The sequence below is a fragment of the Nyctereutes procyonoides genome, unplaced genomic scaffold (assembly GCF_905146905.1).
Source record: "Nyctereutes procyonoides isolate TBG_1078 unplaced genomic scaffold, NYPRO_anot_genome, whole genome shotgun sequence".
NCBI lineage: Eukaryota > Metazoa > Chordata > Mammalia > Carnivora > Canidae > Nyctereutes > Nyctereutes procyonoides.
Window position 1 is genome coordinate 47,935,881 of NW_026575044.1, and position 16,056 is coordinate 47,951,936.

Sequence of the window (16,056 nt, forward strand, 5' to 3'; positions counted from 1 at the left end):
TTTCCAAACCCCATCCTTTTGGATTTTATGGAGATTTCATTATATAGACACAATTGATTAAATCACTGGCCATCTGCAGCCCTTCTCTCCTTCCTGGAAGTCTGAGGATGGGGTCAAAAGTTCCCTTATTATATGGTTGGTTCTTGGGGTGATCAGCCTCCACCTAAGATCCCTTTAGATGATATAGGAGCTTTCCAAAAGTCACCTCATTAACATAAGCTCAGGTGTGGTGACGGGTTTATTATGAGTATCGACACACCCTTATCACTTTTATCATTTAGGAAGTTCCAAGGTCTGTACCAGAAAGACAAATACCAGTAAAGACCAAATACATATTTATCACACATCACAATATCTCAGTGGTCTGGTAAAGTGTCATAGTTCTTTAAAAGGAATATGTTTTTACTGTATTAAATACTATCATTTACTACTTTCTTTTTTTTTGTATGTTAGATCCTTTATTAACATATTTTTTAATAAATTAATTTTTATTGGTGTTCAATTTACCAACATACAGAATAACACCCAGTGCTCATCCCATCAAGTGTCCCCTTCAGTGCCCGTCACCCATTCACCCCCACCCCCCGCCCTCCTCCCCCTCCACCACCCCTAGTTCATTTCCCAGAGTTAGGAGTCTTTATGTTCTGTCTCCCTTTCTGATATTTCCCACACATTTCTTCTCCCTTCCCTTATATTCCCTTTCACTATTATTCATATTCCCCAAATGAATGAGAACACACACTGTCCTTCTCCGATTGACTTACTTCACTCAGCATAATACCCTCCAGTTCCATCCACGTCAAAGCAAATGGTGGGTGTTTGTCGTTTCTAATGGCTGAGGAATATTCCATTGTATACATAAACCACATCTTCTTTATCCATTCATCTTTCGATGGACACCAAGGCTCCTTCCACAGTTTGGCTACTGTGGACATGGCTGCTAGAAACATCGGGGTGCAGGTGTCCCGGCGTTTCATTGCATCTGAATCTTTGGGGTAAATCCCTAACAGTGCAATTGCTGGGTCGTAGGGCAGGTCTATTTTTAACTCTTTGAGGAACCTCCACACAGTTTTCCAGAGTGGCTGCACCAGTTCACATTCCCACCAACAGTGTAAGAGGGTTCCCTTTCCTCCACATCCTCTCCAACATTTGTGGTTTCCTGCCTTGTTAATTTTCCCCATTCTCACTGGTGTGAAGTGGTATCTCATTGTGGTTTTGATTTGTATTTCCCTGATGGCAAGTGATGCAGAGCATTTTCTCATGTGCTTGTTGGCCATGTCTATGTCTTCCTCTGTGAGATTTCTCTTTATGTCTTTTGCCCATTTCATGATTGGATTGTTTGTTTCTTTGGTGTTGAGTTTAATAAGTTCTTTATAGATTTTGGAAACTAGCCCTTTATCTGATATGTTATTTGCAAATATCTTCTCCCATTCTGTAGGTTGTCTTTGAGTTTTGTTGACGGTATCCTTTGCTGTGCAAAAGCTTCTTATCTTGATGAAGTCCCAATAGTTCATTTTTGCTTTTGTTTCTTTTGCCTTCGTGGAAGTATCTTGCAAGAAGTTACTGTGGCCAAGTTCAAAAAGGGTGTTGCCTGTGTTCTCCTCTAGGATTTTGATGGGATCTTGTCTCACATTTAGATCTTTCATCCATTTTGAGTTTATCTTTGTGTATGGTGCAAGAGAGTGGTCTAGTTTCATTCTTCTGCATGTGGATGTCCAATTTTCCCAGCACCATTTATTGAAGAGACTGTCTTTCTTCCAGTGGATCGTCTTTCCTCCTTTATCGAATATTAGTTGACCATAAAGTTCAGGGTCCATTTACTACTTTCATTGTTTTAGTATTATTAATATTAATACATTAATAAACATAATTGTATATGTTCATTTGATAGAAATATTCTTTTTTAAAAAAATATTTATTTATTCACAAGAGACGGGTGGGGGGGCAGAGACACAGGCAGAGGGAGAAGCAGGCTCCATGCAGGGAGCCCAATGTGGGACTCCATCCTAGGACTCCAGGATCACGCCCTGAGCTAAAGGCAGGCTCTAAACCACTGAGCCACCCAGGGGTCCCTGATAGAGATATTCTATAGCTGGTTTTATAACTATGGAATTGGCTAAACAAGGGTTTAAAGACCGGTTTGTCAGCTTTTTATCCAAGAAAGATAAAAGGAAGTTTTTTAAATAGTGACTCATAATCTAGATATTAGCACCAACTCTGCTAATCGTTTCCTCTAGAATGATGCCAAGCAACACTAGAGATTTTTCCAGTTATCTAATTGTGGCTCACTTTACATTTTTTGGGTGAAGATATGGATGACAGCACTGCCCATCACCTGGGTTTTTCTTCATCTGTAGGATTTGGAGTAAAGGCAATGGATAGCTTTTTTCAGACTGATTAATCTCATCTGTGATGAGCTTGGCACTCTGTCTGAGGATACTAACAACACATATGACTTAAGTCTATAGAAGTCTGGTTTTACTTGAGCTATGATTGTGTTACTTTGTGCTGTTTTCTGTAAATGGTTAATGCTTAACTATGTATTTAGGCACTCATTTGTCTCTCAAGAGCCAGGGGACCTCAGTGAATTGTGAATTCTTGTTATTAGGTGTTAGTTATCACACAGTAGGTTGCCAATAATAAAAGCGTGCGGATAGCCAGGGGAACTGGATTCAAAACAAATGAAGTTCAAAACAAATGAAGAGGGCTGAATATGCCAACAGTGTAGATTTCTCTCAACGACTCCTCCTCCTTTTCTCCACTTATTGCAGACTGCAAAATACAGTAGAAGTGCCTCCTCCAGAATACCAGTGCAGGATAGTAATCACAGAGGAACAGAAGAATACAAGGTCAGAAGGGATGGGGAGTGTGTTAAGAGGCATTGTTATTATTTTGTAATTCTGCATTTGAGATCACTTTTGGAGGAAAATTGCCTTTGAGTGGAAAGACTTAAGTCGATCGTACTGAGATTATGCCGAGTGCTTTTAAACTCATTGACAGTGTCTGACAAGCCTTTCTGTAAAGTGCATCTGTGTGGTTAAAGCTCTACAAGTGAATGCTGCTGCTTCTCCAGGCAGAAGAAAATTGTGACATGTTTTCAGGATTCTTCCTGGAGCTCAATACTTGTACCCATGCTTAGGCCCTAGCTAGTCTCTGGCTGTACAGAGGAACCAAGTTCGGGAGGAATTCTGAGAGAATACAGTTGACTTCAGAGACTGCTGGAAATAGACTCCCTGAGGTTCAGGAGTTACTTATGATTTCTTCCATGCAGCCAAGAATTCATGGGACAAAGGGTTCTTTCTCCTGTCCTTTCTGTGCTCTGAATTCATGTGAGATTGCTGCCCCCTACCCCCAGTACCCTCTGCGACCCTTCTAATGGGGAAGTTGAAGAGGTTCTGATTTGTCACAAGGTGGAAACAGTCTCCTGGGAAGAAAGGAGGTTTAAAAAGCAGAACACCATGGTGAGACCCTTATTAAAAGAAGCCTGTCCTGGGATCCCTGGGTGGCGCAGCGGTTTGGCGCCTGCCTTTGGCTCAGGGCATGATCCTGGAGACCCTGGATCGAATCCCACGTCAGGCTCCCGGTGCATGGAACCTGCTTCTCCCTCTGCCTATGTCTCTGCCTCTCTCTCTCTCTCTCTGTGTGACTCTCATAAATAAATTAAAAAAAAAAAAAAAAAGAAGCCTGTCCTTTCAAACCCATGATTTTTAGAGAAGCTTATAATTGGCATAAATTTCTAGAGAAAAGTGTAGTGTCCATAAATAACAAACTTATTATAATAGGTTTTCTGTGCCCACCAGTAACCCAAGGAACACTTGACTTGGGTCTGCAGGATGCCCAGGCTTGAGGAGGGCAGAGTGGGAGACACAGCAGTGAGCTGTGGATGTCCTGATGGGGAGGACAGTGGTGTGTTTGGGATTCCAGCTTCTAGAGGGGGCCCAGAAGGGCTCATGGTTTAGGGCATCTTTAGAGGCTAGCATTTTTTTTTTAAAGATTTATTTATTTATGATAGAGAGAGAGGGGGGGAGAGAGGCAGAGACACAGGAGGAGGGAGAAGCAGGCTCCATGCCGGAAGCCTGACGCAGAACTCGATCTCGGGTCTCCAGGATCGTGCCCTGGGCCAAAGGCAGGCGCTAAACCGCTGAGTCACCCAGGGATCCCCTTTAGAGGCTAGCATTTTTAGAGGCTAGCTCTGCTCTCATTATGAACAAAGGACAGATAAACGTTAAGTGACTCCAGTGGGACAAGAAGTGCTTAGCCACCACTTTGCCCCTTTTGTAGCCCCCCAAATATCAACTGCACAGCATTATTTTTTGTTGCATACTCTTGTGGGACTTGGGCCAACCTCACAGGTCCACCTGGAAGGTGAGCACAGTCAAAATGGCATTGAGCAGCCCACCTGGGGCTCTGACCCCCTTTGCTTCTAAGCTCCCTCATCAGAGAGGCAGCTCAGCTCTATGAAGAGCCTGGGTTCAAGTCCCGCTGGTGGTGGTGAGTGAGTTACTCCCCTTCACACATGAAATGTGAATAATGACACCCACCTCACAGAGGTGTTATGAGGAAGACAGATCTTGAATATAAGGTGTTTGGCTACGGTGGAATTAATTATTAGGTTATTAGGAAGCAGCGTGTTTGCTAATCTGCCTGATGGTTGTCCTTCACTGGTGTCTTGTCACATCACCAGGTTTGCCGTGCTAACCCACCAGAAAGCAAGTGTCAGGGTCCTGACATCTCAGTTGCCACAGGGGCTGATAATGTAGCTGGTTGGCTAGAGCTCAGTCTAGGAGCAGAACACGGTGATTGCCCTGTTCCCTTGTCTTGTCCCCCTGTTAACCTCCAGTCTCCCCAACTGCTTTTTCCTTTTTTCTTTTTTTTTAAAGATTTTATTCATGAGAGACATAGGGAGGGAGAAGCAGGCTCCCCATGGGGAGCCCCATGCAGGACTCAATCCCAGGACCCCAGGATCATGACCTGAGCCAAAGGCAGATGCTCAACCACTGAGCCCCAGGCGTCTGTACTTTTCACCTTTCATTCCGTTCTCTTCCCCATTTCTGTAAGAAGCAATGTATTTCTGTGTATGTATGCAAAAAGCAAAGTATTGTAGAAGAAGATACCGCTGCATTCCTTCCAATAAGTTTCAATATTTTATACCTCTATGAAAAAATCCAGATTTTCTGGTAAATTTTAGAATTTTTTTTCCACAAGTAAGTTATAACCACAGGGAAATTATGTATTTCTTATGAAGGGAGCCCGCATGTAATAGTGGGTGAAAATGTATGGACTGAAAATGTCAATAGAGGAAAAACTACTTTTGATGATACATAAATACATACATAAATGCATAAAATACAATTTTAAAATGTGCCATTATTAAAAAAAAAAAAAAGCAAGGCCTCTGGGGAAAAAAACTTGCTAAAGCTTTGGTCACTGTTTAAAAGCTGCCTTCAAAACATTTATAAACAGTTTGAATCCATCTGAATGTGTGTTTTACAGATTAAAAACAGTACCACTGAATCTTAGCTTCTTAGCCATAAAAGGAAAGAGAGAATCTATAGCATCGTATACATGGAAAATGAAATAAATCACAGGATTGTACAGTGACACTCACAATATAAGCGATAGTGATCCATTGCTAGAGGTTTATTTGGAGTGCTTTGTTATGGCTCTTTGACTATTTTATTTTATTTTTTATTTAAAAAAATTTTTTAAATATTTTATTTATTTATGATAGACAGAGAGAGAGATAGAGAGAGAGGCAAAGACACAGGCAGAGGGAGAGACAGGCTCCATGCCGGGAGCCCGATGTGGGACTCGATCCTGGGACTCCAGGATCGCGCCCTGGGCCAAAGACCAGCACTAAACCGCTGAGCCACCCAGGAATCCCCCTTTTTTAATAATTTTTTTAAAATATTTTATTTATTTATGATAGAGAGAGAGAGAGGCAAAGACACAGGCAGAGGGAGAAGGCTCTTTGACTATTTTAGATATAGTTGGTTTTTTGTTTTTGTTTTTTTTTACTGTGCTGAAATACAAAATTTACCATTTTTATCCTTCTTAAGTATATAATTTAGTGGCATGGAGACCTTCACAATGTTGCACAACTATCACCATTATTTCCAGAACTTTCCATCATCCCAACAGAAACTGCATCTATTGAATAGTAAATCCTTGTTCTTCCCTCGCTCAACCCCTGGTAACCTCTATTCTACTTTATGTCTCTATGAATTTGCCTCATCTAGGTATCCCATATTAGTGGAATTATGCAATATTTTTACCTTTTTTTGTCTGGCTTATATCACCTACCATGTTTTCAAGATTCATCAATGTATCAAAATGTCCTTCCTTTTTATGGCTGAATAATATTCCATTGTATGAACACAGCATATTTTGCTTATTCACTCATCTAGGCACTTGGATTGCTTGCATCTTTTGGCTGCTGTGAATATTATTGTGCAAGTATCTACTTTCATCTCTGATACTCAGTGTGTTTAAAAAGGTATCTTTCTGGAGGTTGAGATTTTCCAAGAGAAGGTGGAAGGCCACATCAGGGAGTAGCATCCACTTGCTGCCATGAAAACCAGCCATTGAGGCTGTGTTGTGTAGTCTGGATAGTTAAATCTGCCCTTGTGCCCATGGACACCACAGACAAAATGCACATGGTCTTTTTTTTTTCCGTATCATTATTTTTAACGTCCAATGTTTATAATATGAGGGCTGGGGCTGCTTTCTCCTCAACTCAAGTTTATACATTTTCAATTGGCTTGTGAGGCCAATAGGGATACTTCTTCTTGTCTAATTTGGTTTCTGGGAAGACTTCATTCAGGTCCTCAATGGTCATCTGATCAAATGGAATTATGTTCTTCATCTTCTTCAGCTCTTTTTCATATTCTTCAATCCTGGCCTTTGAGAGGGACAAAAACTCAGCACAGCTTTTCACATCTTTTTCCTCAGCATCCACCTGGACAGTGTATTTATCCTCTAGCACAGGAACCTTCAGGGCATTAAACTTCTTCTCAAAGTCATCTACCAAGCCAGCCTTTGCCACATTGGCCTTGTAGTAAGCCCAGTTGATAGCAGGTGGTTTCTCAGGAAGAGTAGCCAACCTGGAGGTAAGCATCTCATTCCAGGATTTCAGGGAATTGGCAATGGCTTTCTGGTTTCGGGGTATGATCTCCCCAAAAGCTACCCAGTCAATGGTTTTTAGAGCAAGTTTTCGCCCAGCCATCTTGAGATCCTTCACCGACCCCGGCGGCCCACAGTCCACTGCACATGGTCTTTGAACCTGAGGCAAGCCATCTGGCAAATGCACAAGTGACATATAAACAAGATGGCAGTACCACAGAGCCCTCCACCCCAAGAAAACCTTACTAAATAGCATGAGGGGTAGTCACCATCAGGGAGACTTCCAAAAAAATGGCCCAGGTGATCTAGTCTTAGCTGCAGAGGAGAAGGACAAATGCAAGCAATTATGTGCAGTGGATGGCATGTTACAGATGTAGGGTAAGGAGAGAGGGGTCGATGAGAAGCACATGGCTTCCATTCTTCAGGACAGATTAAGGAGGCTCTGCCCCCCCCCCCCCGCCACAGGATGGAGACTGGAGCATTATAAGTGGCAACCAAAACAAAGGAATAAGGTATCAGCTGATGGGGTACAGGGTGTGGCAGAAGGGTACCAAGTGGGGACCCTCTGTGTGCAGGTGACGGACAAGAGATCTGAGGCTCTGGAGACAGGCAAGAGGTGGAGGTGAGCATGAGAGAAGAAGGTTGGGGGGCGGTGTGGGGAAAGCCTGCCCCACCACAGGGCTTTGTAGGCTGTGTCTCTGCCTGTCACCACCCTCACAATCACCACCGCTGCTTCTGTGCTCCCTTATATTTCAGTTTCTGCACATACTTCCTCCTCTTTATCAGTGTCTTAATTATCTTTTGGTTTCTAGAACCTTCTACATTTTGTAGCCCGGGATAGCCTGCTAGCCGCCCACAGAACATGTCTACCCTAGAATGTGAATTCATAATCAAGCCCATTCAGAACGTCCCAATTCATAACAAAATGTGCAGTATCTGTGCAGAGTGCGGGAGACCTTGTGACCAGACAGTATGTCCATTTTCAGTTGTGCGGAAGAAAATGGGCAGCTGAAACCCAGACAGTTTTGGGGTTTAGAAATAAGGTGGAAAACAGTGTCCAAGAAAAGAACCATATCACCAGAGGGGCCCTCCTGACAGGCGGCAGGCCGGTGGGGCTCCCATGGGGGGCCAAACAGGACACACGGGGCTGACCTGCCCTGAGTGCCTAGAAAGTATGGAATCTCTCTTTTCTCATTTTTTTTTTCCCATTTGGATGTTAGTTTATATCCGAATGAGATTTCTGTATTTGCACACCTGGCTGATGCCATGACTAGCAAGGAGGTCTTTCCAGAACACATCCCACTCTCGGTGCATCTCAGTTTCCATATGAAACCAAAGACAGAAGCTGTTTTGTGGAAGAACTTTCATAATATTTTTTCTCTTTATTTCCTAGTCCCCTGATTGATGCTTTTCCTTATCCCACTGTTCAGCCCATCTCCCTAAGCCTTGTTATTCACTTTATGTTAATATGCAAAAACCTCGTCAGTCACAAGGAGGAGTGCCTCCTGAGAATTTGTCTCGGACAGGATCTGATGGTGAGGGAGAGCATGTGTCCTCATTTTTCTCCTCATGGGTTGACTCATCCTGCGCATTTTTGCCAGTGGTTCTTGGCACACGTAAGTGCATTGTAGAAAATCTGACCTACTCACCTCCCTGAAATGATGGAGGTAACATCCGCTCAGTGTGGGAGAGAAGTTCTTTTTAAGTTAAAATTTCCTCTGTGACTTGGTAACAGACAATAGATTTGTTTATGTGACCTGTGATAGGAATTTAAAGTTCTAAAATATCCAATTTCCTAATGGAAATATGCATATTGCATATTGCATTTGCATATGCAAAAAAAGAATATACAGAAACCACACAGCTGAAAAAGTGGACACTTCAAACATACGTTTCTCGTGTAGTGAAAAATACATTTTTGTGAACATTGGTTTTGGTCCTGTAGAGAGAAGAAAGCCTAAATGAATAATAATGGTTTTTACTCTCTACTTTGGGGAGAAGAAAGATGATTAGCATCTGAAAATGTTAATAAGAAAAGAATCATAATTAGTTAACTAATGTTTGCTTTTCACGGCTATCATTTTACTGAACATACTATTTCATTTAGTCCTTATAAGAAACCTTTATATAAAATAGGTATTAGTATTATTACCACTTTTAAATATGGAAATTGGGGTGCCAGAAGCTCAAGGAACGAGCCCAGTGTCACAGACCATGAGTGATGTATCTTGACTTGGACATGAATGCCTGTGGTCTTCATCCACCTTTTACACACAAAACATACATACACACCCTTTACACACAAAACATACATGTTTTCACATGCTTGCTAAAAAGCTAAAAATTCATGAAGATATGAACCAATTTTGGAATACAAAAAACTTATTCAAATTTATGAAGTTTCTCTAAAGCCATACTCTGAAAGCTTTTTAAAACCAATTGAGGGGGTGCCTGGGTGGCTGAGTCAGTTAAAGCATCTGACTCTTGATCTCAGCTCAGGTCATGATCTCAGGGTTGTGAGTTTAAGCCCCAGTTGGGCTCTACTCTGGGTGTAGAGCTAACTTAAAAAAAAAAAAAATTGAAATTCCACATTTAACTCTGAGAGCTCTCAGGTGTGGGTCCTCCAGATGATAAAGGAAGAAATAAAGTGCCTAACAGGAGAGTCAGAGTGAATTAGTGGGATACAGAGATAAGTGACCAAAACCCTGTGGAAGTGTGAGCTGTGTGGACATCCGCTGGAATGAAAAATGGCCTTTCCACCAGCATTTTCTCATTTCCAGACTGTTTGCTACTTAAACCTCCAGAGGACTGTTTCTGTGAACTCCAGCTAATTTTCTGAAGCACTGTGGCTTCCCAAGTAGATGTGTGGTGCTGGTCACACATGTGCGCCTGAGCAAGGCAGGAACAGAGCAGGTGGGAGTGAAGGGATTGGCACCTGGCTGTGACTTTCTTTCTGGAAACCTGAAAAAGGTTTGGTGATGTGAGGAGAATGGAAACATCGAACAGGAACTTGCTCTGGTGAACCCAAGGGGGCCAGAGATGTCTGAACAGATGGCTGTTGGGGAAAGCAAAGATACCTCAGCCCCAAGTCGCTGAGCCATCAATAGCCTCATCCCTGCTTCAGAGAAAACACCCCAAAGTGAGGCATAGTCCCCCCCCCCCCCCACACACACACATCCTTAGCTGCATCAGGCAACCTTTGCAAGATTACCACCATTCCTGCTCTTGGTCCCGGAGACTGGGAGAGATAAGGTGCTATGGGCCTGTGTGGTATCCCTTTCTTTACACTCTTCCCAACCCAAGCTGCTATGGGTGGGGGTGATTTTGCTTAATAGGAGCATTGGAAGTTCTGAAGGTTGGAGGGACCAGGGACATCTGCGCTCACCATGGGGCAGGCGAGGGCTCAGAAGCAAGGCCGCAGGCTTGTCAGAGATGAGTGATCTTCCCAGTGGGCAGTGGTCCTGAAGATGCATCAGAAAAGGAAGCAGGATGGCTTGCCGGCAGACGGCGCTTCCTGATTAAGCCTCTGTCCTCTGTCGACTCAGAAGCCATTAGGATCTGGCTTGATTGCACAAATGAATTTATATACAGCCCATCCTAACAAAATGCTGTTGCTGAGTCCAAATAAAGAACCCTTCTGCCCTTGGGCTCTGTGACACAGCCACCATCAGTGTGAGAGCATGGGGCCCGGTCGGCTGAAGTGAAGACTTTGCCGATGACAGTGGCTCTTATGGTGGCCCCCCTGCTTTAACTCTTGAGGGGTTGCAATAGGTATACCTGGTCTGGCAGCTGATTGTTTTTAAGCACTGTCTAGATCAATATGTCTAGATCTGTCTCATCGATATGATAGGCTAACAGAAATATGCATGGTTTTGGGCATCAGGCTTCTTTCCTATGTGTTCACGGAAGTCAGCACCACAGATCCTAAAACTGGCTTCCTTGCTCTTAATCACCTGGACCCAGGGCTGTCTGCATTCTTCCGCAGAGTGCTGCTCCAACCCAGGGCCTTCCCTCTGCTCTGCTCTGTGTGTGTCCTCAGCCCAGGGCCCATATTCCTGCCATGATGTCCTGTTCCTTCCAGGTTACATTCTGCCGGAAGCATGATTCTTTCCCTGTGTTCACTGGCTGGCCCACCTCAGGACACAGGAGAGGCCAGCCCCTTCCAACAGTGTCCGCACAGCTCCTGGGCCCTTGGGAGTTTCTCTGACTGCAAGAGCAAGTAGCATCCTGCCCCTCATTTCGAAGCTCAGTTACTGTCTTGCCTAATTGAATCCTCTGCCGTCCCCAAATGGTGGTGCAGGCTAACAGGGAATAAAGAGAGCTTTGGCTCTCTTTAGGAGTCATGAAACCATGGGGCGAACATCTCCATTCTCCCCTTCAGTCACTCTAGGGTGTGCGTTAGAGGCGGAAGTCCCAGGTGCTCTGGTTTGGAGATGAGAATTGCAGATGATTTACCAAAGGGACAGAATTGGCCCTATGCAGAATGCTAGCCAGTGATGCTTTCCAGATTTCAGTGCCTTTGGTGGATGATTAATGGAGCTGAGTGGTGCCTCCAGATAACAGGGCTCCAGGACAGACACGGGTCAGCAAGTCAGCCTCTGCCTGGTCAGGGAGCCTCTTCAAGAGGAAGCCATCAGCTGGGGAGGTGATTAGAATCTCAGATCCATTTGTGTCCCCAGATGTCCATTAGGCCCTCCTTTGTCCTCTGTGTGAGAATATATTTGATGATCTCCAGCAGCACAGAGCTAATCCTGCCTAGGGGCTAATCCCTTAGCTTAATTTCCTTTCTATCTCACTTGAGGGCTTGAGGTCATTGGTCCATTGAGGGCTTTGCTTTCAGGGGAGACGGGGCCCAAGCAACACAGTAGTAGATTTAGTGGGTGTGTTTGCATTATGGCTCAATTCTCTTATCCTTAAAATATAACTTTTCTGATTTGAAAAAATAATATAAAATAATTTTGACTGTTATAGGGAAATTTTTTAAAAATCTGTAAAGAAAAACATGAAGTCACCCACAGTGCTGCTGCCCATTGCTAGGACCTGTTAGCATTTTAGTGTATTTGCTTCTAAATATTTACAAGACAAAAATATTTAATCTTGATGAGATACTCAATTTATGTTTTTATCCTACATCTCAAAGGTTGGCATTTTATGAAGAATTTCCCGTGTCATTAAAAATTTTTGGTAATCATAATTTTTAGTGGCTGTACAATATTGTATCAGCTGTTTTCAGTGAAATTGGAAATCTATATGCATGATTTTTTTCCAACACTATGGAAATTTTCAGACGTATAGTAAAGCTTAAGGAATTTTATAGTGAACACTAGTATACTCACCATCTAAATTCTGCATTAACATTTTATTGTACATGATTTATCATATATTTATCTATCCATCTGTTTATCTATTAACCCATCTTATTTTTTTAAACATTTGAAAATGTAGCCACCAATCCACTTTCCTTAAATATACATTGTTAACTAAATTTTTGCTTATACCTTTTTTTAAAAATATTTTTATTTATTTATTCATAAAAGACACATGTTAAATTGTCTTTATATATGTTGAATTAACAAATATTTTGAGTTTCCTTTTTTTTTTTTTTTTTAAAGAATTTTTTTATTTATTTATGATAGTTACAGAGAGAGAGAGAGAGAGGCAGAGACACAGGCAGAGGGAGAAGCAGGCTCCATGCACCGGGAGCCCGACATGGGATTCGATCCCGGGTCTCCCGGATCGCGCCCTGGGCCAAAGGCAGGCGCCAAACCGCTGCGCCACCCAGGGATCCCTATTTTGAGTTTCCTGAGAAAAAAGCATATTAATGGTATTGATATGTGTTAGTAGTCTGGCCATGGGCCTAAATTTCTGTTTTGCAGCCAAAATGGAGAACTGTATGTAAAGAAAGTATAACAATTATTTCTATGTATTTTAGGGGCTTTAACCAGGACATCCTCTCGTTGGTGTTAGGAATGTTTGCTTAATTTCCAGACCTTTTTAAAAAACAAAACAAAACAGAATATGAATAATAGTGAAAGGGAATATAAGGGAAGGGAGAAGAAATGTGTGGGAAATATCAGAAAGGGAGACAGAACATAAAGACTCCTAACTCTGGGAAATGAACTAGGGGTGGTGGAAGGGGAGGAGGGTGGGGGGTGGGGGTGAATGGGTGACGGGCACTGAGGGGGACACTTGACGGGATGAGCACTGGGTGTTATTCTGTATGTTGGTAAATCGAACACCAATAAAAATTAATTTATTAAAACAAAACAAAACAAACAAACAAACAAAAAACAAAAACGTGGGTTTTTTTTGAGGCTCCAACCTGATTTAGTGCATGGTCAGCCATTGACTAAGGCTGAAGCATCTCTGGCTGAGGTGGTTTTGTTTGGTTTTGTTTTTTAAAATCATGTATTTGCTACCAAGTATTGTACTCGTCTCAGTGGGAATGGTGTAAAAATTTGAAAAGGCCTTATGTGGTATGTATCATAGTTAATAAATCAATCTTGTAAAAAAATAAAAATAAAAAGAATGCCGCTGCTGCTGAGGTAGGACTCCACTAGGGGGGAGAGAGGCAGAAATATAGACAGAGATACAGACAGAGGGAGAAATAGGCTCCTTCCTCACAGGGAGCTTGATGTGGGACTCTATCCCCGGACCTTGAGCCAAAGGCAGATGCTCAACCACTGAGCCACCCAGCTGTTCCTGCTTATACTTTTTTTGAGTTAATTTATGTACATTGAAATGCACAGATCTTAAATTTATATTCACTGAATTTTGATAAATGTGTGCATAAATTTTATTCATAGCACACTCTATCATTTAGAACAATTCTCAGAGTAAATTTAGAAGATCCAAAGTGTGTTATGGCTGATTATTATGAAATATACCACAAGTAATTCAGAATTTTTTCATATGCCCTTTTGTTCGAAAACTGAACAAAGTACTAAATGTTTTATGTTATGTGCACCTGAAAAAAATGAGTGATTAATTTTCTGCAAAAAGGGGACATTTTAATATATCACTTGTTTGTATTTTTTGGCTCTTCTTTTTTTAAAACAATCTCTACACAACATGGTATTCAAACCCACGACCCCAAGATCAGGAGTCACATGCTTTACTGACCAAGCCATCCAGCCACCCCAGCTTTGTTTTGTTTCTCAAAGTACTTCTAACTCTTTTGTATTGTTTTGTTAGACTGGGAAATAATTTGCCTATAATTTGCCTCTCTCAGTGAACTAGTATATTTTTGCCAGACCAATGGGAGCCAGGAACTGATTATTATTAATAAGACACAAACCTTATCTTCAGTTCTACTTGACAAAAAGCATACATTTTTATAGATTTTCAACTTTCATGAAGCCCTAGGGCCACTTATTTATCACCTAAGTGAGTCAGTGGAAGCTTCTGAAATAGAGATTCTAATTCAATATTTCATGCAATGCTTGATGATGTTCCTGAGTGCCTGTGTGTGTGCCCACTGGGAGTTCCTGTAATTTTGAGGAAGGACACTATTTTTTTGTAGAATCATCATTTTGGTCTTGTGATGGTCAGATTTTCCATTGTTTCTGTTTGCATATTAATAATCTACACTGTTGCTTTATCACCTTCAGTTTCATTTATTTTGTGTTGTGTTGTAGTATGTTTTTGCCACAATTTTCCAAATACTAGGCCTCCAAATTAATGTCTCTGAGTCTTAAAATGCATCAACTAGTCTCTACTGCAAAGCAGATATGTGTCTTGTTCCCCAAATGTGCACAAGCAGCAACCTGTCTCTTCCCAAGAAAAAGTGGCATTTGGTAGGTAGCCTGGTTGTGCTGGTGGTCTCTGTCCCTCTGAGGTGGGTCTCGCAGTCCAGGTGCTGTGGCTTGTGGCCAGGCTGTTGTCCTCTTGGCCTCCTCCCTCTTAGCTGTGGGTGCTGGGATCTGAACCAGCTCTGACATTTATGGCTGTTACCTTTCTTCCACCAGAGCATTTCAATATAGTTTCTTCTCCTCTCCTCACTTACTTTGTGGTATTTTGTCCTCTGATCATAGTTTCTGTCTTTTCCATATAAGGACCTGTGCTGTCCGCAGCCTCAGATCCTCAGAAATCACCAGTGCCAACAAATATTTCACAGCCATGAGGTACCTCGTGAGCAGAGCAATTTGCAACCATTCTGGTAATAGTGCTTTGTGCTCTTTTGCTAGAGAAAGGAGAGGCTCTTTGTGTGAGAAGACTCAGCAGTTTGGGGCTTGAAAACCTCAAGAAAACAAAAAGAAAAGCAGCCCAGATTGGCAGATTGGGCTGTCAGAGGCCCAGAGGTCAGCCGGGAGGGTCTCAAGACTGTGACTGTGAAGAAGGAGGTAGAGTCAGGCTCGGGTTGGAGCCCCATCTCTGAGAATGGGGCACCTGGAGACATCACCTTACTTCTGACGTATCTTCTTGTCTATTTATCAGTGATAATAATGTATGCCCTTCAGGGCTTTTGTGAGGAGGAGATTAGATCAGACATGTAAAGAAAGAGTTTAGTGGGGCACCCGGGTGGCTCAGTGGGTTGAGCATCTGACTCTTGGTTTCTGCGCAGGTCACGATCTCAGGGTCATGAGATTGAGCCCCATGTCGGGCTTTACACTCAGCGGGAAGACTTCTTGACATTCTCCCTTTCCCTCTGCCTCTTTCTCGTTCTCTATCATAATTTTAAAAAGAAAGGAAGAAAGAAAGAGTTTATCGTTGCTCCTGGCATGAGTATGTGCCCAAGAAACGGTAATTGTTAATATCTGCCATTATTCTCCCAAACAGCCAAGAGAAAGTGGTTGTGGCCACGTAGGGTATGAATCCGAGGGGGGCTGGTTTACAGGGCCCTGCAGTATAACATTGGTGCAGTGGACTTCAGCTGAGTGCAGTGGTTCCATGGCATGTTGAGAACTGGTCTCCCTGGGAGCTCTCTGGGGGCTG

General features: G+C 42.6%; 2 protein-coding genes across 12 annotated transcripts in view; one reads left to right on the plus strand and one right to left on the minus strand.

The window, feature by feature from the left end:
* MTCL1 (microtubule crosslinking factor 1) overlaps positions 1–16,056 on the plus strand; it is a 131,458-nt gene that overhangs the window by 57,528 nt on the left and 57,874 nt on the right. The gene's annotated exons all lie outside the window — the stretch shown is intronic.
* Positions 6,734–7,258, minus strand: LOC129508642 (ATP synthase subunit d, mitochondrial-like). The gene has a single exon (XM_055323594.1). The coding sequence runs from the start codon at positions 7,223–7,225 to the stop codon at positions 6,743–6,745; it is 483 nt and encodes a 160-aa protein (XP_055179569.1). The 5' UTR covers positions 7,226–7,258; the 3' UTR covers positions 6,734–6,742.

Coding starts and splice junctions, on each gene's coding strand:
- LOC129508642 (XM_055323594.1), bottom strand. CDS start 7,225: ATGGCTGGGCGAAAACTTGCTCTAAAAACCATTGACTGGGTAGCTTTT.